At 34.5% G+C, this 23,178-nt stretch overlaps 3 protein-coding genes across 10 annotated transcripts; all 3 read left to right on the top strand.

Moving 5' to 3' along the window:
• The first annotated feature begins 4,361 nt into the window (after positions 1-4,361).
• On the top strand, positions 4,362-7,740 carry LOC107467777 (sucrose transport protein). Its single transcript, XM_016086959.3, has 4 exons — positions 4,362-5,830; positions 6,804-6,867; positions 6,986-7,029; positions 7,155-7,740. Exons 1-4 carry the CDS (start codon positions 4,553-4,555, stop codon positions 7,332-7,334), a joined length of 1,566 nt encoding a protein of 521 aa, XP_015942445.1. The 5' UTR covers positions 4,362-4,552; the 3' UTR covers positions 7,335-7,740.
• A 2,219-nt stretch (positions 7,741-9,959) lies between these two features.
• LOC107467776 (alpha-(1,4)-fucosyltransferase) lies at positions 9,960-13,111 on the top strand. Its single transcript, XM_016086958.3, is given in 3 exon segments — positions 9,960-10,597; positions 11,854-12,027; positions 12,113-13,111. Coding segments are annotated over 3 exon segments (1,233 nt in total). The 5' UTR covers positions 9,960-10,105; the 3' UTR covers positions 12,680-13,111.
• Positions 13,112-14,490: 1,379 nt separating this feature from the next.
• LOC107467774 (tRNA nucleotidyltransferase cca2) lies at positions 14,491-23,152 on the top strand. Of its 8 annotated transcripts, none has more exons than XM_052254002.1 (17): positions 14,491-14,710; positions 16,520-16,632; positions 17,594-17,999; positions 18,071-18,201; positions 18,347-18,464; positions 18,753-18,808; positions 18,930-18,979; positions 19,102-19,200; positions 19,325-19,434; positions 19,583-19,710; positions 20,467-20,533; positions 20,672-20,755; positions 21,212-21,274; positions 21,411-21,558; positions 21,969-22,127; positions 22,413-22,510; positions 22,606-23,152. In XM_052254002.1, the coding sequence occupies exons 3-17, from the start codon at positions 17,682-17,684 to the stop codon at positions 22,708-22,710; spliced, it is 1,734 nt and encodes a 577-aa protein (XP_052109962.1). In that variant the 5' UTR covers positions 14,491-14,710; positions 16,520-16,632; positions 17,594-17,681; the 3' UTR covers positions 22,711-23,152. The 8 variants fall into 8 exon arrangements, with proteins under 8 accessions (XP_052109962.1, XP_052109961.1, XP_052109963.1 ...); XM_052254001.1 differs by lacking the exon at positions 16,520-16,632 and adding an exon at positions 16,879-17,042; XM_052254003.1 differs by lacking the exon at positions 16,520-16,632 and adding an exon at positions 16,879-17,042 and having other exon boundaries at positions 17,599-17,999.
• Positions 23,153-23,178: the final 26 nt, after the last annotated feature.

Consider the following 23,178-nt stretch of genomic DNA (forward strand, 5'->3'; position numbering starts at 1 on the left):
CTCCTTCTGCTGAGACCATGGCTGCAGCAAGTTCCGGGACTACAACAAGACTTTTCAAGTTCATTCATACTCCTGGGTTTATACTTTCGAGGAAGACTTGATATCTGATATGTTGTTGTTGACATAGATGATAAGAATGACTCCTTTTGTTATTAGTCTAAGTGTTAGTGTTTAAAAATCTAGGAAATATTTTGGAAGCTTTTAAGTGTTTGTATGCATGTTTAAGTCATTTTAAAACTCTACTAGACTGATGTATAAGATGTTTAAGTCAGTTTAAAACTTGACAAATTTAGGAAATATTTTGGTTCAAGGCTACATGTTGGCCTTCTTTTTGGTGTTAGAGGGTTATAAGTTGTCCCTTTCTCATGCTAAACAAGGACATGTTTGGTTATTTTGTGTTAATATTTTATATAAGATATCTTCTGGGTTTGTTTATCCAACATTTTTCAGTAAGCAATCTGTATGACTACATGCTGCTAGAATTCATCAAAGTAGTAATAGACCCTTTTTCTTGGATCAAATCATAATCTCATCTGAAATAACATACATACTTATAAAGTAATACAAATTATGATGTAAACAACATACACTTGTAAGAAATAAGACACACTATGAACCTAGTGTCACAGAAGGTTCTTGCTACTCATATGCCTCAAAAAAATTTGGAGATCACAATTTCAAATACAAAAGCAATAATAAAAGCTTTAACACTACCGTCGCTAGAACCACTATGGACATTACAATTTTTAGCTTCCAATTCTAACCCACGAACTCTTGCATCTAGTTCCCTCAGTTTTCCAGCATCAACACCAGCAGCATCAGGAATCTGACTCTGATCTCGCGTCCAACCCTCTATATCAGGAGAATTTCTGGGAAACTCTTCAAATGATGCAACATAATCATCCAACCATGCAAAAAATTTACAATGCGATTTTGTACTCTGTAGAATATACCCACAGCTCATAAGATGTCACTTCTGAGTTAAAATCAACAAAACTTAAATTAAATTTTAGATTACCTTGAAGTGTGGACAACCAAAAAATAACTGATTAGGGTTTAATTCTGTTGAAGAGAGAAACAAAATAGCATGTGTCCCACACCGGCATCATGGAGCAATGAACTTCTTCTTCTTTGGCGCAGCAACACTTCCTGCAGATACGCTTAGAGAACTTCTGCTTTCATCTTTAAAAACTTCTCTTTCACTTCCATCCATGGAACTTGACGCTGGTTCGTTGCTGCTGCTCATGGCTCTGTTAGGATGTCGAGGCTGGGGGAAAGGTTTTTATGGAAATCCACCTTCTGAAAAGCACATGAAACGTTGCTTCCAACTGAAACGACGTCGTTTATATGGTAATTGGGTAGGACAAATTAGCTCCTGTCCATTTCAATTTCTCCAGCTCAGTACTGATTGAACACGTCATCCACCTCCTATGACAGGTCAAGCACCGAACGAGCCAGCTCAGCGTTTTCCGTCAAGTCTCGCCGGAAAAGAACGCATGAAGACCGCCTTGTGTGACGGAAATTGGGGACAGGGACCGAACTGGATCAATTTTATTTTGAGGGTCGCGTTGTCATTCTTAAAAATGGACAAGGGTCGGGTTGATACTTCACTCTTTTTAAAACACCTTATTTCCGGTTGAACCGGGATAACTGTCAGATTTCAGAATAGGACACTGATTTTGGGGTGAAATATTGAAAGTTGATACATCAACTTGATACGTCGTCGTCGCAATTTGGCACAGTTCTTCACTGCGGACGGTATGTGGGTCCCACTAGTCAAAGGGTGTCGGTGGGTTTACGACCAACTTTTCTTATCAAAGTTTGCATTCTTTTCCCATTTTTTTTTTCTTTTTTCAATTTTAATTTTCTCTTTTGGGAATCTGATTCTATATTTATTTTTTTTTCTCCATCTTTTCTTTTCCAACAGAATATGAGAAACATGTACATACTTGTTTTAAATTTTTTATTTATTTGTTTGTGGGATATTTTTGGAAAATATTGGAGCCATGCACTTTAACCGTTTTCAGGTATTTGATTTCAAACCGTCCAAAAACTTTATTTAATGGTAATCATGGATAATGTAATCATTGTTTATAATAGGCTTTTTTTTTTGCTTTTATTGTTTCCTTTTTTTTTAATCAAATTGTCTATGATAAGCTTTTTCATATGGTATTTTAATTTTAGAGAGGCGATGATGATAGTGTTATCCAAAATTAAAGCTTAAAAGTTGGTAAAATGTATCTAATAGTAGTCATACTCTTTTTGTTCTTTTTTTATTTTTGGTTCAATATCTATGATTTTTCATTCGGATATTCGGTAAATTCAACACCTGCAGGGTAATGTAGAGTTTCCTTTAAGCAACATTTAATCCATGCATATCTCATTGAAAATTGGGTTGTTGAAGAGCCTGAACTACTTATCCAGTTATTTTAGTATCTTTAGCTTATTACACCAAATATAATTAATTATTAGTCCCTAATAATATAAAAGTAGTTTTTTACTTGTCATGGTTATTTAGAACATTTCTAATATTTAATTTTAATTTTATTTTATTTTAGATTTTACATAATATTGCATAAATATTTATAAAATTATACATCATAAAAATTAATTTAAAATTTAATAACATTACATAATAAGATTACAATATTCATTTAATAGATTTAATAGATATATAAATAATAATATTTTACTAGTTTCTTTTAAATAATACAATATCTCTTTATTTATTCAGTATTATTTCAAAGATTATGTTCAATATAAATTTTAATTTCAAATCAATTAAATTATGATTAAAATCAAAATTGATACTAAAAAAACATCTCATTAAAATTGTTTTTATTTAAGTTCAATTACAAATTGGGGTATTAAGCATTATTTGAACTTTCAAAATATATTGTATTACTATATATTGCTATATATTTATTGTATATTTTAATCCACTTAAAAAAGTACTACGTACTATGCTCTGTATATGCACGGTATAATTAATTATTTGATCCTGAATACAGAATACTTGAATTTATTGTGCAAAACATAATTTGTCTGAATAGTATGAGACTACTCAAGGAACAGAGGAACAAAAAGTGATGTAAACCATTAAATTTCGTAATTATTCAAGCACCTATAATTAAATGTACTTTACTGTTTGTTACATAATCCTTATTACATGAATAATAATCTGGAATGTGTTTAATTCTCATTTCCTATACTCAACTTAGATGAGCAGCATCAATTAAATTCAAATGACATTCCCACCTTATCTAGTTAAAGCATTTAATACCTGATAATTTAATAATCATTCTTCCTTATCAATAATAGCACCCTATAATCGTGTTTTCAATTAATTACCTAGCTACATTTACAATTTCATTTTTTTCCCTATTACAATTCTACCATTATTCATATATATATATACGTTGACTCTTACTCTAACACTCATAATAATTACCTCAATGGTCACATTAAAACATCTAGCTAGCAACAAAAAGCATTTATTATTGAGTTTCAATCCTGTTCTAATAATTCTTGAAACTCGTGATTATTAATTGCATACAAAATTGAAATAAAAAAATAATCCCATAATGCTCCTTAAAATACCAAACTTTTTTTCTTTCTGTTTTGCACATAACATCAGGCTTTAGAGGGATATTTTATGTGTTAAAGAAGTAAAAGTTAAAGAAATAAAAAAAATTAACTAACATGTGTTCTTAAGACAAATAATAAGTTTATTATTAGTGAAAGATATAATTTTTAAATAAATATATTAAAAATTTAATTTTTTATATTTTTAATTATTTTTTTCTAATTTTAATTTGTGTTCTTAATGCAGAAGATAAATAAATCCTTGAAAAAAAAGGCGAGAACAAGGCAAGTAGTAACCTTAGCTGGCTCCTGTCCTCTCTTCCATAGACCATAGGAAGACAAATCCAATATACAGCAACAATCTAAAACGAGGAAACCCACATTAATTGAATCCCCAAATAAAATAATTGTCTTAATTAGTATTATTAAATAATTATATACAAGATTTAGAATTTAAAAAAATTGATTTTGATAATAATATTATATGATTTTAAATTTAGTTTATTATATTTAAATTTTTCTGTGTCTTGTTTTAATATTCTAAGTTTAAGAACATATAATTTTAAAATTTAAATATATGAAAAAAAAATTAAAAGATAATTATGATGGTACTTAGTCGCATGGAACGAGGAAACCCCCATTAATTGAACCCCTTAGCTTAGATACAAGTCCACGCCATAATCACCTTTAATTAACTCAAATGGATAAGCCCCTTAAACCTCTCAAAATACAACTGCTACTACTTTTCTATTTACCGCATCCTCTCTCTCTCTCTCTCTCACACATACACAGCCAACACAACACAGTACTGTTCTCAAAGATTCTCTCTCCATTACATGCAACTAAACATACCCTTTCTCCCTCCCTCCCTCTTCTATTATAAAAACCCCTCACACACCTTCCCCTCAACTCCACACCATAACACACAAACTTCACAAACACATACACTACTTCAATTGAACGCACAATGGAGTCCCTTTCCTCCACCAAACACAATCATAATCCTTCTAAGCCTAATTCTCTTCACTTAGAGAACCAGCCTCAACTACCACCCGAGCCAAGTCCTCTACGTAAGATCATCGTCGTGGCGTCTATTGCTGCCGGTGTTCAGTTTGGATGGGCTTTACAGCTCTCCTTGCTGACTCCGTACGTCCAGCTGCTTGGAATTCCACACACTTGGGCCGCTTATATCTGGCTCTGCGGCCCAATAAGTGGGATGCTCGTGCAGCCTATAGTAGGCTACCATAGTGACCGCTGCACGTCACGGTTTGGACGCCGGCGGCCCTTCATTGCTGCGGGTGCTTTGGCGGTTGCCATCGCAGTGTTCCTTATAGGCTATGCTGCTGACATGGGACACATGTTTGGTGACTCGCTTGAGAAGAAGGCCCGCCCGCGCGCCATAGCCATCTTCGTGGTCGGATTCTGGATCCTCGACGTGGCGAACAACATGCTTCAAGGTCCATGCCGGGCACTCCTCGCCGACCTCGCTGCTGGAGATCAACGGAAAACGCGGACGGCCAACGCTGGCTTCTCGTTCTTCATGGCGGTGGGAAACGTCCTAGGATACGCCGCCGGTTCCTACAGCGGTCTCCACCACATCTTTCCGTTCACGAAAACGAAAGCATGTGATGTGTACTGTGCAAATCTCAAAAGCTGCTTCTTCCTCTCAATCGCGATGTTGCTAACTCTAGCCACGGCGGCGTCGGTATACGTTAAAGAGAAACCACTGTCGCCGGAGAAATCAACGGCGGCGGACGCCGAGGACGAAGGGAAATCACACGGCATGCCGTGCTTCGGAGAATTGTCCGGCGCGTTCCGCGAATTGAAGAGGCCGATGTGGATCTTGTTGCTGGTGACGTGTCTGAATTGGATCGCGTGGTTCCCGTTCTTGCTCTTCGACACCGATTGGATGGGGAGAGAAGTGTACGGCGGAACGGTTGGGGTTGGTAAGGCATACGATATGGGAGTACGCGCCGGAGCCTTAGGGTTGATGTTGAACTCGCTGGTGCTCGGAGCGGCGTCGTTGGGGGTGGAGATTTTGGCGCGTGCAGTTGGTGGAGTTAAGAGGCTTTGGGGAATCGTGAACTTCATTCTTGCAATTTGTCTTGCAATGACGGTTTTGGTTACCAAGCAAGCCGAGCACTCGCGCCATTTCGCCCCTGGATCACACGACCCTCTTCCGCCGCCCGGACACGTTAAGGCCGGCGCTTTGGCTCTCTTCTCCGTTCTTGGAATTCCCCTTGCGGTCAGTAATAACCAATAACCATTTATTCTTATTTATTTCGCTTTTTTTTATTTTCAAATATTTATTTTGTTTAATGTGAAAAGAAATTAAATTTGATTGAAAATGTATGTATAGTTTTGGGCATAAAAAATAGTTTTGACTACTTTTGAATATTTAAAGAATACTTTTACCATAATCATTTGCTAAATTCTTAAAATATGATGATTGGGTTTTATTTTGAATAATTAAGGGAATTAATTTATTTTGGCTGAGGGTGAGAGAAACATTGACATGTTCCTAATAATATCCGTTTCAGAGGAATATGAGAGGGAAAAGTTAGAATACTTTACCTATTAATTTTGTTTCAAAATAGAATTGAGGGGTGGCCATGCATGAATGAAGAGCATGTGAATGAGAGGCATGTGATTTTTTTTTTAATTTTAAAATCTCAAAAGATCTTTTTTTTTTCAGTTTTTCTTGTCTTTTATGGGAAGTGTTGTGCAGAAGCTTGGCCTTCCCCATTAAAAACAAAAAAAATTCGGTATCGATTTGATTAAGGCGTGTGACTCTTGTATTTTTGATGTTACAGACTTTATTTGAACTTTAGCTGTTAAATAAAACAAATTGTGTTCTTGGCTTTGAGTGTTTGTTTGAATTGTCAAAGACAATTTTATTTAAACAGGACCAGAAAGAAATAAAAGACAATTGTTAGCATGTGTTTGCAGGGATTTGTTTATTATTGTGACTAGTTTTGATTATCAAATTAATATAGTGGCTAATATTCCTTACCCTGATTTTGATCTCTGCAATTAAATAAAAGATACCAGTTAACTTCTAATAATCCAAAGTTTAGGTACTTAATTCATTCAAATTTTAAAGAACATAACCTAAAAAAACAACTAAAGAAAAAGTTTAGAAACTTTATGCTTCTGCAAAACATAACAACAACATAGCAATAAGCTAACATTTTTTTATTATTGTGCATGTGTCACAGATTACTTACAGCATACCCTTTGCTCTAGCATCTATATTCTCTACCTCCACAGGAGCAGGACAAGGTAAAAGACAAATCAAACCCTTTTAGTTTGAAATTTTGGAGGTCTATAATCATATAGACCAATACTAAACTAAGATCCATAAGCTTAACCTATTGTTATTGTTTCAAAATCATTTCAGGGTTATCTCTAGGAGTTCTCAATCTTGCAATTGTCATACCACAGGTTAGCATTAAATTATTCATAAGGTTTTGACCTTATTAGTACTTCTTTTTTATATGTTAAAAAAAAAGTAGTAGTTAGTCTGAATAATTGACTAATTTGTTTGTTATATATTATTATGTGTATAGATGGTGATTTCTGTAACTAGTGGACCATGGGATGCTCTGTTTGGTGGTGGAAACTTGCCAGCATTTGTGGTGGGAGCAGTGGCAGCAGCAGCAAGTGGCATATTATCTATAATCCTGCTACCATCACCGCCGCCGGATTTGGCCAAGGCCGCAACTGCCGCCGGAGGAGGCTTCCATTAAGCCAGTGCAGCAACATACATCTCACATCTCTTTTTTTGTCCCAGTCTTTCAATATTAGTAGCCAAAAACCAAAAGAAAAAAGGGAAAAAGAAGTTTTTGGTATTTGAAGTTGGTTGTGTATAAGGCCTTTTTAGATCCCAAGAAGAAAAAAAACAAATATGCTGCAATTGCCCTTTTTGTGGCATCAATGACTAATAACAGTCATCTCAATTGTAAAGCCTTGATGTGGCTGTACATAACCCTGTTTCACCATAAAGGTTCCAGCCTTGTCTTTTTTATTTATATGGTCATGTTTTTAGTACCTTTTTTTTTTGAGGAATGTAGTGATAAAAAGCTAGCTTGCATGCATGGATGGTTAATCCATTAATAATACCATGTGATGGGGAGGAATTCCTGAATTTGACTACTGCACTTCTTTTCTATGCCTTGCTCACTTTTCATTTTCTTCTTCCATTTTGTTGATTACTAGTACAACAATAAAGTTGATTATTTTTTATTCTATACAGAAACAGAAACATGTTACCCTTTAATAAATATGGGTGGCAATATATATTATGTTACCAGTCATGCAAGGAGGAGAAACCCAAAAAAGGATGATAAATATAAATGGAAGAAAGCCATGAGGGTGAAGAGATGTTAATGATTAGTAGAAAGAATGGTACCAGACTCTCTCTCATACCCTTAGGCCTTAGATGCTTTTAAAGTAAATAAAAGAGTTTACTTTCTCAATCAATTTATTCTGTATAAATTTGCACTGAGAACACTGAAAAAATTTTCTAGAGAGAGTTAGTTATCAAGAATAAAGAAATATGAGAGGGAAAGGAGCTGAGAAAAACTTCTCCATAGGTATAATCAATAATCCTCCTTTCCATCTTCTTTACTCTTGCAGGATCAAGGTTTATTCTCTTCTCTACTGGCTACTATAGTGTCAATGGTATCCCTCTAAGTGATTTTGGGTCCATTGTATTTAGATGTATATGGATTATGGAGTGTGTATAAGTAGAAAAATTCTAATATATAATGAGAATTTCATATAAATTAAATTGAAGAAAGTTATTTAAAGTCACCAAATTATGAATCAGTGAGAGTATTAGATATTTTTTTTTGTCCTGGTCCATCATTAAAGATTGTTTTTGCTTCTCGTGATATTTTAGGGATTTGGATCTTCTAAAGTTTGAATTTCATTTTAGAGAATAAAGTGTGATCTTTCTACCCTTGAATGGTTTTTCTTTCATATTTATTCTTGGTCTCACATATAAAATAAATAGTGAAAGATCACACTTTACTTTCTAAAGTAAAATTCAAATTTTAAAGTATCTAAATCCATATTTTAGGATGCTTTTCGGTCTGATCCATTTCAGGCTTTTAGCCCAACAAATTGTTGCTTAATGGGCCAATTATTATACTAACCCTAAATCCCTAAAACTAAGGTCCAAAAAAGAACACCTCACTAATCGAATACCCAAATTACATACATAATGGACCGACCAACACCCAGAAGGGTTAGGGTTCTTGAGTCACACACTCTGATACTGAAAGTGCTATCTATCTTTGATGTTACAAAATCTCTAATCTCTCGCTCTGATAAAAAAAAAACCCCAGAATTCTTTACCCAAAAATCCCTAAAAATATTATGATAAAAACAGTGGCAGTTCCTCACTTCCTCCTGAGTCCTGACAAAAAATATTAATAAAAAAGAAGAGAAATGTTGTCAACAAACTAACGTGGTGGAAACTCTAATTTCAGTTGACCAAAAACAAAAGAAAGTCTAAGTTCTAAAACAATAAAAAATTCTGAACAGAAAATAGCCTGACAAAAAAAAAGGCCTATCCCAAAAAATATAAAAACTAAATACTGAAAATTATTCAAGTTAAGAACTAAATACTTGGTTTGGTTGAGTGGATAGCTCACTCGTCCGCTTAAATAAGTGTTGGGAGTTTGAATCCTACCTTGTGCATGCAGCAATCCATTGGCCAGCGATAGACCCTTAAATGAAGTTCAGATCTGACTTGCAATTCAACTTCTGTATCAATCTGATCAATCTTTTAATTAAATTGATCAATCTGATCCAATTTTAACAATTATGATTAGGACAAATTAAAATATAATAATATAAATTATTATTGATTTTTTTGTTTTTGTTTTTCTTTTTGTATTATTGGTTTTAAAATATCAATTAAGTCTTTAATAATTTTTTTATGTATATTTAACTATAACATAATATTTGTTTATAGAAAATCATAATAACTTTTAAACAAAACTTTACTTGTTTTGTAGAATTCATAATAAATAGAAAGTAATTATTAATGGTTATATAAAAATTCATAAGATAAATAATATCGTTCTTGTGTTTATGTAAAAACAATAAAATAAGGTAAATAAATGAACACATAGACAATTTTATTTCGTTTAATTTTATTTATAGACAAAAAGACATCATCTATTCATTCTGTTTGCTATTGTAAAAGATGCATGTTATTGATATTTATTTTTTCTTCTAATGAGTCCCATATTAAAATAATCAAAGACTAAATTGGGATTTTACTCTATATTTTTTTATATTAAAAAATATTATATATTTCAGCAGACATCTGAGTAGCATTTATGAAATTTCAAATATGCGATTTCTTGCTTCTTAGATCTCAATTAAGTAAGGAGACCAAATGCGTAGAGACAAAGAAATCAAACCCGTTTCAGAGACGTAGAAATTAGAATTGAGAGAGAGAGAGAGAGACCAAAACACAAGCTCTCACCAGCACAGACGTAACACCATGCTGCTGGTGCCACCCAAACCCATCAACATCACCATCACCATCTCCATCATGCTCCTCTTCATCTTCTTCCTCTTCTTCTTCTCCGGCTTCTTCCACTTCCCCTCCTCCCTCTCCCCCATCACCACCACCACCACCAGTAGAACCGCTCGATTCACTCCCGCCGCTGCCGCATCGAAGCCATTCACCGATCTAGTGGGAGCGTTCAGGAGGTGGGACTCGAAGGTGGGGTGCCAGCGATTCAGGGAGAAATAGGGTAATGGGTTGGTGCTGAATCAGTCAAAGGATGCAGCTTTGCAAGGGTTCGGTAAGTGTAAGGGTTTGAAGATGAATCATGTGAGTGTTTTGGTTAAAGGGTGGACTTGGATTCCTGATAATTTGGATAATCTCTACTCTTGCGATTGTGGGTTGAGCTGCTTGTGGACCAAATCCAACGTTCTTGCTGACAAGCCTGATGCTTTGTTGTTCGAAACTACCACCCCTCCTCTTCAGGTGCGTTTCTGGGTTCTAAAGTTTCGTTTTTTATCCTTGTTTTTTATTAGATTAGGTGCAAATGTAAGTGGGTGTGCTTGTTTACTTGGCTAGTTTTCTTCACATTCTGCATTTTGATTAATGTGATTGATTTGACAATGCTGCTTGGAGTCTCTTGTGGATGAGTGTCATTTGTTTTTGCCATGCCATTGCTGCTAGTTTGATCCAAGATCCTTGATTTGTAATCATCCCTTGTTAGGGTTTAGGAAGTTTTACTTGTTATTTCATTTTTGGTTGCTGAATCAATAGTCAATTAGAGGGTGAGAATTTCCTAAGGTGTTATAAAACTTTTTTGGTTTGTTTGTGAATCAATCATCTTGAATTTGATGTTGACTCATGATGGTAGTGGAGAAGGATATGTTACTGGATATGCTGGCTTAGTGGCTTTGCCTAATTTGCATTGATTGTCAGTTTTCTGTTTTACAGAAACTAAACTTATCTTTTTCTTAAGAATTCATAAGAAAACCATGGTGCTTTTTATGAATCGTGGAATGTGATTATGCTGTAGTTTACAACTAGTCATTGTTTACAAAATAATAATAAGGTGACAGGGAGAAGTGTCCTACCTTTGATCTGTAACTATAAGGAGCACACACTGCTATTGGGAAGATTCTTTCCTTTTCTAGGCACCAATAGCTTGATGGATAAATTATTTACTAAACTGTTGTCATCTTCACAAGTTGGTATAATCTGGAAGAGTGAGATGTTCTGTGTCAGGATAGTGTTAATAGATACTGCAGTTGAGATTGTAAATTTAGCTTTGAAAACCGGGGTTCAGTGACTCTGTATTGAGTTTTCATATAGCTATCGTCTAATACAGATTTTTCGTATAATGGTTGATATTTGATATTAGTACCAACAACAACAACAACAACAACAAAGTCTTGTCCCACTAGGTGAGGTTGTTTGATGATTGATATTAGCAATGCTAGAAAAATTTCTGGTTTAATGGTGTTGTGAATTGGAATCACAAAATGGTTGATGGAGGTGGAACAACATCAAGAAAATAAATATAAAAGAAGACAAAGTTTAAATGTGGATTCCATATTTTAATCTGTATGAGATTCCAGCATCTCCTTAATCTTGTTTTCTATGTCAACAAGTGTGTGTGTGTGTGTGCGTGCATGGTTGTTTTGCATATTCGATCTTTACTATGTTAGAGCCAAAGGATTTTAGGATTATCTGGCGAACAATATACATTGTGTTATTAATTTCAGCGACGTGTGGGAGAACCACTTCGCGTATACATGGATCTTGAAGCTGGCCGGAAGAGATCAGGTCTAGAGGAAATTTTTATTAGTTATCATGCCGGAGACAATGTACAGGCAACCTATGCTGGTGCGCTATTCCACAATGGTCGAAACTATCACATCTCCAATAATAAAAACAATGTAAGCTAGTAAAAAAAGGCTTAGAATGACAGATAACAAAACAAAGTTTCTTACACTATAACTTATCTGAATTTATCATTTGTAGGATGTACTCGTATATTGGTCCTCATCAAGATGCCTTTCTCAGAGGAACACAATTGCGAAGAAACTCCTCAAGTTGCTGCCTCACCACTCATTTGGAAAGTGCTTAAATAATGTTGGCGGTCCAGACATGGCTCTTTCTATGTACCCTGAGTGCGCGAATGATGCCAATTTAGCTCCAAAATGGTGGGATCACTTACATTGTGCCATGTCTCATTACAAGTTTGTTCTTGCAATTGAGAACACTTGGACAGAGAGCTACGTGACGGAGAAGTTGTTTTATGCCTTGGACTCTGGCGCAGTTCCTATCTATTTTGGTGCTCCAAACGTCATGGATTTTGTTCCTCCACATTCAATAATAGATGGCAGAAAGTTCAGCTCATTCGAAGAGTTGGCTTCATATGTGAAGTCTGTAGCTAACAACCCAGTAGCCTATGCGGAATACCATGCATGGAGACGGTGTGGCATACTTGGAAACTATATAAAAACTCGAGCAGCGAGCCTTGACACGTTGCCATGCCGGTTATGCGAGGCTATTAGCCGAAAAGGTGGAAGAAATGCAAGAAGCTAGGTTGAGATTCCAGCATAAGCTATTCTGAATCAAATATAGGAAGACTGAATTTCATGGAAGGTGGAGGTTGCATTCTGTACAGAGAGAGGCACGGTGCTTGTTTCACATAGAAAGAGATCACATGGAAGGCTTAGGATGGTTCCATTTTTTATTTGTTATTTTTAATTCTTGTTCTTTTAACCTTGTGCTATGATAGAAAATTGTTGATGCTATCTCCACCTTAGTCAATTCAATCTAGATTGGCTTTAAGTCCCCAAAATCCAAGGGGTTGTAAACTTGTGAGGAATCATGATGTGATGTATAGTGCTTCTATGGTTAGAGCTTTAATATGTGAACTGTGAAGTCCATAGGGTAGTGCTTTAACTAGGAACTTAAGCTGTGTCATTATCTCCCTTATCACACAATTATATTAATAGAGCATTTTGCATTAAAGGGAGCAACATGCATCTACATTGGTAACCTTTTTTTAATCAGAACTTTTGATGACTAATTAAGGCATCTGCAACATTTTGATCAGAAAAGCTGAGCCCAGGGACAATCCTTGAGCAGGTGTGTGTCTGTTTCTTCATTCTCACAACAAAAACAAATCCTACTTGCATTGACCTGTGTATAAGGAAGTAAAGATATAGAGAATAAGAGAAGAGCTGAAGTTTCAAGGTAACCAAATATACAACACAACTAGATTCATAGATTATCATTTTAAAAAAAGGAAAAAAGAAAAATGCAGTGGCAGAGGAAAAGAAAATGAATAAGTACTGAAACTTGAAAGTGTTTGGTGTTTAGGTTTTTAAACCGGCGCCTGTATAATTGCCGAGTTGCTGGTTAATTGCCCAAACAATTTTTCCTTTTATTTGTTTTACGATTTAGTTTTCTTTTATTGTCCTTTTTCACTTTTTAACTATTAAAAAAAATATATTTATATTGGTTATGTCACTAGAATTTACCATATATGATATTTATTGTGTATGTCATTATTTGTGTGAACCATTTTTAGATCACTTCTAAAATCTTCAAAACCACAAATATGATTAATAAAACCACTGAAAGCAACAATAATATTTATCTCAAAATTTTGAAAAAAAATAAAACTTTACTCTTATCGTGTAGTAAATGTAATTCTCGACTGGGTTAACCGGAAACTGGTCATCTAGTCGGTCTGGGTAACTTTTAAAACCGTCTGGTAAAAAATTGATGAGAAAACTGGTCGAACCGACAGTTAAATGACAAACTGGATGAACCAGTCTGATTTTTCAAATTTCAAAAAGTAATACTCTCCAAAAGTCAAATACTCAGATGAATCTCAAATTCCCCTCTTATTACATTACATAAACATTTTAGAATCCATAAAAAATATTTATCGAAAAAAGTGATCCATTGAGTCATATTAAGTATATTTGAATTCTATTGATTATAGATTATCTTTATAACTTCTTGTTTTGGAGAGTGAATCTATCAAACTTGATCAACCATTACCGAAACAAGAAGTTTCGGTCCTAGAGGTATAATATCAATTACACACTTCCCCTTTTTATGAGATAACCATAAGACCTCTTTCTACCATATTATCTATATTATCTATTCTATAATTGTAGTGCAAAAAGTTTTACTCTATAAATAAGATTATTTAGTAAGATAAATATATTAAGAAATATAAAAATAAATATGGAAATAATATATATTAAGATATAAGAGTATATAAAATAATATAAATAGATAATTATTATCTCATAACCTAAAAGGAAGTGTGAGATGTATGGATATATTCATTTCATGTCAAAAAAACAGATGAGTGACCCACCCAGTGACCCACCTAACCCATTAATTTCCTCTTCCATTTTCGAACCCTAACCCGGCAACAAGCTCCACAATCGACGCCGGCAGAAGGAACTCCCGGTCGCGGATCGAAGCTGCTGTCAGCGGCGTCGTCATCTAGTCGTCTGAACTCTGGAGCTTCTGGCGTCGGTGTCGTCTGGTCGCCCTGGTCGTCGGCGTCGTCGTTCTGGAACTCAGGCCTTCTTGCTCTCTGCCACGGTGAGTTCTTGGGTTTTTGAATTAATTTTTTTTATTTTGTTAATTAACTCTATGAATTGTTTGTTGGAAGATTGTTAGTTCAATTGTCTTGTTAATTATATGAATTGATGGCTTGATGCAGAGTTCTTCTTCTGCTTTTCGGTTTTTTTTTTTTATTTTGTTAATTATATGACTTAAACATTCTGTAATTCTGAATTTTCTTAATATAAATTTGATATAAGTTCAATTTTGGATTCTGGATTTTGAATGCTATATAGAATTGATACAATTTTGGGACTCTGGATTTTGAATGCTACATTTACTTTTGCTGAATATAATTCTGGATTTTAAATGCTGTATGAATTGATATAATTCCAAGGCAAATATTTTCTCAGATCTTTCTTTTCTTATACAGAGCCAACAATGCATATGATGTATCAAGTTATTGCTAGAGAATTGAATTAAAATTCAGTTTCTGTTCAAAGTTTTGCTTCTGCTGCTTTTTATTCTGTTATTTTAAATCCTTATATTTCATGTAGGCCTAGAAAAGTTCAGGTACCCACATTGATGCTCATTTGTATCAACAGCATCAAAATGGTCCTTTAATAATCAATTTTTTGTTCATCAAGGACCAATTTTATGTTTTTGAGGTCTAATTTTCTGGAGAAATGTAACAGATTGATAGTGAAGAGACAATTAGATGTCTCATATATCTTTGGGACTAATTTGACCATTTTAGTAATATATATAAATTGATGATCAATTTGATGTCAAATGCATATTCGAAGGACCAAATAAACTTTTGATTTTTGAAGGGCTTACTCATGTTTTGAGCTGAACTCCTTTTGTTTATTTATTTATTCTTTTTAAATGTATTACCTTGATGTTGTGTATGACATTGGGACATAATGGTTTGTTGTTGCATTGCAATCACAGTTAAAGAACATAGCTTACTATGCTTGTGTTAGAATGAGAAATTTGTCATTTTTAATTTTAAGGGTTAATGATGCTTGCTGCAGAAAAGTTTCTTTTTTATTATTTTGGGTGTTTCTTTACTTTGGCTACTTCTTGTTGTTGGATCCAAATTTACAGACATATCACTTTTGTTTTGGCTGCAAACTTTATATACACAAGTGCATAAAATTCTAACATCCTTACCAAACAAAAGTTTATTAATTAAACCGATTCAACTACGGTTCGACCTCAATTGAACTATTAAACCATTGAACCATCGGTTCAATGACCGGTCCAGTTCTCGCAACCTTGGTAATAAATAAGAGTTTGTTGTTTGTTTTCAGAAGTGAGAAAATGGGAAGGTTCTAGCAGTTTTAAGTTTCAACATGGATTTTCATTTGAGTTGGAAGTTTTTTTTGTTATATTTATCTTATTTTTTATGGAGGATGGCCCTTTGTTGAAAACTTTTAATATTATANTTAACTAAAATTTGTTCATTTCTTTTAGAAAAACGAAAATTAGATTAATCTAAAAATATTAAATTTAAAAAAAATATTATTATTAATTAAAAAATTAAATGGTTCTTCATAATTGATTTGAACGACAAACTAAACAAAAAATAAATATGAATTATCAAGAACCAACTTGGTGAGTAGTTTTTCATAATTGATTTCGTCTCCAGCCTTTGTTTGCCTACAAAATGGTCCTGAAAATTTAACTTAATTTTAAAATCGTCATTTTTTTATCAAAATTTTAATTTTTATTCCAAAAATATTCCTAACTAAACCACCGCTGCCACTCCTTATCGCTCCTGTTTCTCGTCATTCGGTCCTCGTCTCGCCGTTGCCCTCGTCTCGCCGCACCTTGACCTCGCAGCGCTGTGACTTGAGCCCTAGCATTGCCGCAACCCACCTGCGCCCTCGTGTTCCTTGTCGTCGAAGAGGTGGTGGTCGCCCTCGTGTTCCTCGCCTCCTCTAGAGGAATTTTTGGTAATTATATTTATGGATTTTTGGTTCATGTAATTGAAGATGAATTTGGAGATTTTTTTTATTATTGTAATTGCATATGAGTTTTGTTAATGAAAAAGAAAGAATTTTAATTTTGAGTTTTGTTAATGTTTCTGAGTTTCGATAATGATGACGATGATTTTCTTATTTTTTCTGAGTTCTGTTTTCTGAGTTTTGATGATAATGATGATGATGATGATTTTTTGAGTTATGAGTGGGGTGATGCAGATAGTGATGGAGTGTTAGTAGATGGGAGGTGGTGGTTTTCTGAGTTTTGGGGGGTGATGCAGATGCAGATGATGAGCTTTTGAGTTTTTTTGAGTTTTTGGGTCTGCTTCTGCTTCTCATAGATTTTGGGGAAGAAGGGGAAGTCGGACGATTTTAGAATTAAGGTAAACTTTCGAGACCATATTTTAGGCAAAAAAAGACCGGGGATAAAAAAAATTTTCAGCCCCTACTTTAGAGACCAAAATTGTACTTAATCCTTTAATTAATGATCCAATAGTATGTTTGATTTAATTATCAGTTTGAGTTCGATAACTATATTAAAAAAAGAGAAAGTTTAATTTAATTATCAGTTTGAGTTTGATAACTATATTAAAAAAGAGAAAGTTTAGACATTTTTATTAAAATTTAACTAATACTTAACAAGTAAAAAAAAAGTGGGTAGCACTTAACAAGTAAAAAAAATGTGAATAATTTCATATCATTAAATTTAATTTTACACAATTAAAAATATTAATAATAATTAATTAATAATTATAAATCACAAAATTTATTGAATTTTTAGTATTCTTCTACTAAAAAATGTAAAAAGTCTTCTTTTATTGATAATTTTTTTTAAACACTTATATTTCATGTTGTGTTGTTTAATGTTTTTCCTTTATTACCCTTCTCTATAAACTAAAAGTTGAACTTACCACTTATACTTTTGTTATACAAGCATAGAGCATGAGGGAAATGGGCAAGCGCCGCAATCTTGAGCAGTGTGTTATATAAAGCGTCTGCATTCAAAACCCTATAAGGATTCCATGAAATTCACTTTGAAAACTGCAACCAGCCATTTCTTCCTCACTAGATTCTCACTCTTACGCACACCAACTGTTACGACTATTCCTCTTCCTCTTCTCAACTATCCCCTTCCAACAAGAACAACAACAACCACCATCTCTACGCCGTCGTTTCCAATTTACTGTGCCTGCGCACCAATGTCGATTGCCACTCAGCACATTCTTCAGGTGAGGGACAAAATCGAACTTTCGGACATTGAGCGCAGAATCTTCGATAGGCTTCTCGCCACTCTCCGCCACTTCAACCTCCAAACTCAGCTCCGCGTCGCCGGCGGCTGGGTCCGTGACCTCTACATAGCTCTTTACCTGTAATTTTTCCGTTTGGAGTTTGAATTTGGTCGGTTTTGCAGCTCCTGGGGAAGGATTGCTATGACATTGATATCGCTCTTGACAATATGATGGGCACTGAGTTTGTCGACAAGGTGAGGGAGTACTTGTTGTCCATCGGTGAAGATGCTCAGGGTGTTTGCGTTATTGAGTCGTATGTTCTTCCCAATTTCCCATTCTTATTGCTTTCTTTTAAACATTTTTATTGTATGTTTCTCAAGTGTTACTCTGTTTAGTCATGAAAATTGAATTCTTTGGAGCGATGTAGAACTTAAATGGCATTTTTTATTTTTTGGCAGCAATCCTGACCAGTCGAAACATTTGGAGACAGCAAGAATGAATTTGTTTGATATGTGGATTGATTTTGTTAACTTAAGGAGTGAAGAGTATACTGAGAATAGCCGCATTCCTTCTAAGGTATGTTATAACATGTTCTTATTATATGTATATTTCATATTATTTTCTTTTGATTTATTGTCGTATAAGATGTTATGCTAATTTCCTCCTAGTTGGAATCACTTCAATGTCTTGTCTTGTTATTGATGAAGGCAATTTTCCTCTATGTTTTGCACTCTCCTTGTTTTTTAAGCTAATTTTATGCCAACATGAAATGTTGATTACTACCTTTGCAATGTGTGCTTGTGCATATTCTCCCCATTACCAAGTCGAGTTCAACCAAATAAAGTTTTTCTTCATGTCTAACAGCAAAGCTTTGGCACACCTGAAGAGGATGCATATAGGAGGGATTTGACAATTAACAGGTATCTTTGTGTGCATATATCTGGGCCTATGGCCCATCGTTTTTTCTGTGAATGTTGGTTTGGTCCCTGTTCGGACATTTTAGATGATAGTTCCCTAAAGCTGTTTGGTTGTGCATGACAGCTTATTCTACAACATCAACACTGGCTCGGTTGAAGATTTCACGAAGAGAGGTTAGAATTGATCTTATTGCCAAAACAAGTATAAGAATTACTTGACCCTCCCTCCCCCTCTTCCCTCCACACATTTCTTTTTTTATATCTCCACATGTAACAATCTCTTTGGCACTTTGCAGGGATCTCAGACCTCAAGTCTGGAAGGATAGTGACTCCTTTACCCCCCAAGGCCACCTTTCTTGATGACCCTTTACGAGTTCTTCGAGCCATTAGATTTGGTATACTTTAATTTTTAAGATATTTGCATTTTGTATACCCTGTGAACATTTTTTTGTATGCTTTTATATGAAGCTTGAACTTGGTTTCCAGCTCTGTTTAAGAGAGATGTTTTATTATATATAGGTGCTAGATTTGAATTCACTTTAGATGAAGATCTGAAAGTAGCTGCTGCATGTGGTGATGTGAAAGATGCTCTTGCTGCTAAAATTAGCAGAGAGCGCATTGGAACAGAGGTATGTGCTATCCCTCCCATTCCCTTCAATATGGATACTTAGGAAGTGGTTTTCAATTATGGAATGCTATTGGATATTTTAAAGGAAATAGCTTATATATAATATTGAAAATTTAGTCGTCTATGGTCTCTTGTGTGTTGTTTTGTAGGTTGATCTTATGATATCCGGAAATCAACCTGTCAAAGCAATGACTTATATTTGTGATCTGACATTATTTTGGACTGTGTTCAATCTTCCTCCTGAGTTTGAACCTACTATTTCAGATGGATGTGAAAGGTAAGTTTGCAGGTTTTTTGCCCCCATGTTTTTAATAGGTTAAAAGGTGTATAATGAATTAATGATTGCAAATCCTTTATTAATTTCAAACACATCTTGCGCACATAGAAAGAGTTAGCAAAATNAATAATGGTTTGTGCACCACTAGCAGCCTTATATATTTGTTGTGAACTTCAAATTTGAAAGAAGTATCATTATACTCATTGAGATGTGTGTTGTTATTGTACTCACACACACAATCCTAATCATATATATATTTTAAGTTCATTTCTTTTTTTCCCTCATCACATTACATGTTATAAAAGCCTTGTGAAATATAATATATGGAGTTGTTTGTAAAACCAAATCTTATGAAAAGGAATAGAGGTGAAATCCATAAGTTGGATGTGAGATGCATCAATTTTATACATAAATGCATATGGCTCTTCTTGGCTCTAGTATTCATTTAACTTTTGATACAAGATCAGACATGGGTTGAACTTGATAGATGACATGAAGTGCCCAAGGGCAAGGCCCACAAAACCTGTGGATAAAAACAAATTGTTTGGTTTACTAGCAATACTACAGTAGTAGTTGAACAAATTATGAAGAGACACTTTTCTCACTTTTATTGCCCTATGTAAATGGCTAAACCCTATACTTGTAACATTTTTTCCCTCTTGGCTCTCTATTTTGTTTTTTACTATACTCTTGCACAAGATAAAATGTTCATCTTTCTTGGCAATGATGATCAGCTAATTCTTTCACTTTATCCAGACTTTGCATTGCTTACTTGGATACTGCATGGAACCTTGTCCATTTACTCAAAGAGTCAACCTTTACAGTGAGTAATGAGTTTTTCATTTTTTCCATAATCCATTTTCGCATATATTGTCACAATAAGAAGTTGTTGTCATTCCATTATCATTTTATTTTTGCTTGATTATATCTGGTCATGATAAATGATTTCTGTGTTACTTAGGACGAAGAAAGGAGGTTGTCACTTTTTGCTGCTTTGTTTCTCCCACTTAAAAATACCACTTACCAAGTAAAGAAAGCGAAGGTGGTATGTGTCTTGTCCATTCTATGTGATACTATTTTTGAATTTGTAAAATTTTTTTGTGCTTTGAATCGATACATCTAGTAAAGTGTCTAAATTAGAACTCTAGTGTCTGCTTTGTTCTTTTCCTCTTTTTTCTTTGCTTTGTGTTTTGGAAGTATTTCATATTAGACATGTAGAAACCACAATCTATATCTTGTTAGACTGTCACGTAACACAAATAGAGATGACAACCACGCTATTGGACAATCTTGGGAGGGACTATTTGTCTCATTTCAAGGATTGGTAATATTGAGCTCAAGTTTTACCTGATACTCAATCGAAAACTCAAGCTGATTTTATCCACAAAATCTATTTACGAGGAACATTTTAATATTGTTATGTAATGCAGTTTCTTTAGTCAGTTTTCTTGTATTCCAATGACATGCTGGTTTAAGACAATAACATTATTTTGAATTATAGGTTCCTGTTGTCAATTATATTATTCGTGACTCACTCAAGCGAAAATCCAAGGATGCAGAAATGGTCAGTTACCACTTACCCTTAGTAAACTCCAGAATAACAGAGTTCTAACATCTGTAATATAAATCATTTCAGTTTTTCAGAATCTGGTTAATGTTTCTATTGGTTAATGTGTTTGTAATTGTGTTTCAAAATCCAGGTGCTTGATTTACACCGAGCATCGCAGAAATTCTTGTCATTGATTCCTTGTCTTGCATCTAATGAGGGTTTGCAATCTGATGATATTGATTGGATGAGACGATTGATTAATGATGTTTCTGCTGCTTCTAGAGTCCGGGTTCTAACAGGTATATTGTTCTTGGTCTGCTACCTTAGTATTGGCAGTTCTTCCTTATTATTTCTGGTAGCTTAGCTCTTCTTGTCCTCAATCTTCAGTTAACTTATTTTGCTAGTTATGTAAGTTGGTCGTATGCTAATTTTATTATGTTTTACTATGTTGTGGTTTTCATCTAATTGGGTTTCCTAGTGGAACTTAGCCATGGACACTCCTCTCTATTCATTTTTAATCATTGTTTCCTATATAGTATTTGCACTTTGCTCAAGCCACAATCTACATAATCAAGTTTATTTTAGGCTACTTGCTAGATTACCTCAATTTAATGAAAGGAAATCTGTTTCTCTAGGATGTGACTGCAAAGTTATTTTACATTATGGATTGCATCTGACATGACCAAGATTTTATATTTGATTTATTTAGGTTTTCTCTTGAGGGAGCTTAAAGATTTATGGAGAGTTGCACTATTGATATCCATATTATTACATCCCATTGACATTAACAACATTGAGGATGAATCCTTACAATTGCACAAACGGAGAGATATGTTTAATACAGTGGAGAGTGCTATAATAAAACTAGGTGAGCTGTATTAGTCGTTTAACTTGTACCGTTGATGCTTGTATCTATTGCTTGCATCCTTTGAAGAATGAAGGTGTAAGATGTGTATAGCTTTTACTGAAAATTTACTGCAGCATCTACCTGTTCTACTTCATATTCATGATCCTAGTTTGCTGAGCATTTGAAGTTGTATCTCTTTTCTTTGTTCTATCTATGCTTGGCTTTATTTAGTTGTAACTTCTACCACTTTAAGTGATTAGGAGCCCACACATTATGTAAATATTAATGTATTTTGGTGGATAACAGGCCTCAACAAAGTTTGGGAGGTGAAGCCATTGATCAGTGGCAAAGATGTTATGAATGTCTTACAGCTTAAAGGAGGAGGACCACTAGTTAAGGAGTGGGTAAGTCATTCTATTTACTGCATTTTTACTCGCACAGTCATGCACACTGAACGTTTACTAAATTTGAGGTTCTAATATATCATTTTCACTTGCAGCTAGAAAAATCAATGGCATGGCAACTTGCCAATCCTTCTGGAACTAGTGAGGAATGCATTGACTGGTTAAGAGAAGCCAATTCTAAGCGTGTAAAGTTGGAGTGATGTCGGAACGCTCATTTGTCTGTTCCATACGATGCACCGAGATAGAAATCCTAAACACATTTGCCTTGGATGGAGGGAGCATAGCCAGAGTTAGCTGTGTGGACAGCAGATGATACTGGGAATCACTTCATGCACATATGACTTGTGGTTGTGCTGCCGCTTCAAAGTTGTATGAAGCTCACAATTTGGATGAAAATTTGCCTTACTTGTGGATGGAGAAATATGTGAATAGGAATATAGGATAGATATTTTGGCCTTTCTTTTCTTGTCTAATTATAAACTCTTACCTCCTTTAACATATTGGTCCATATTCGAGGAAGAACATACCCCCCTCTCTTTTCTCTTTATTCATTTAGGCATCCTTAGCTAGAGCTTTGTCCATCATGTATGGAAGAATTTTGCAATGAGTTTATTTTAGTAAATGGAGATATACTTTTGTTCATTTTATGTTCCTACTCGAAGTTGTTT

Source organism: Arachis duranensis, chromosome 9 (genome assembly GCF_000817695.3).
Source record: "Arachis duranensis cultivar V14167 chromosome 9, aradu.V14167.gnm2.J7QH, whole genome shotgun sequence".
In the NCBI taxonomy this organism is placed as follows: Eukaryota; Viridiplantae; Streptophyta; class Magnoliopsida; order Fabales; family Fabaceae; genus Arachis; species Arachis duranensis.

Excerpts from the sequence above, each read along its gene's own strand:
- LOC107467777 (XM_016086959.3), top strand. The coding sequence starts at position 4,553 with ATGGAGTCCCTTTCCTCCACCAAACACAATCATAATCCTTCTAAGCCT. Across the intron at positions 5,831-6,803 it reads TTCTTGGAATTCCCCTTGCG|ATTACTTACAGCATACCCTT; the intron begins GTCAGTAATAAC and ends CATGTGTCACAG. Across the intron at positions 7,030-7,154 it reads TTGCAATTGTCATACCACAG|ATGGTGATTTCTGTAACTAG; the intron begins GTTAGCATTAAA and ends TTATGTGTATAG.
- LOC107467774 (XM_052254002.1), top strand. The coding sequence starts at position 17,682 with ATGAAATTCACTTTGAAAACTGCAACCAGCCATTTCTTCCTCACTAGA. Across the intron at positions 18,465-18,752 it reads ATAGCCGCATTCCTTCTAAG|CAAAGCTTTGGCACACCTGA; the intron begins GTATGTTATAAC and ends CATGTCTAACAG. Across the intron at positions 22,511-22,605 it reads GACCACTAGTTAAGGAGTGG|CTAGAAAAATCAATGGCATG; the intron begins GTAAGTCATTCT and ends TTTCACTTGCAG.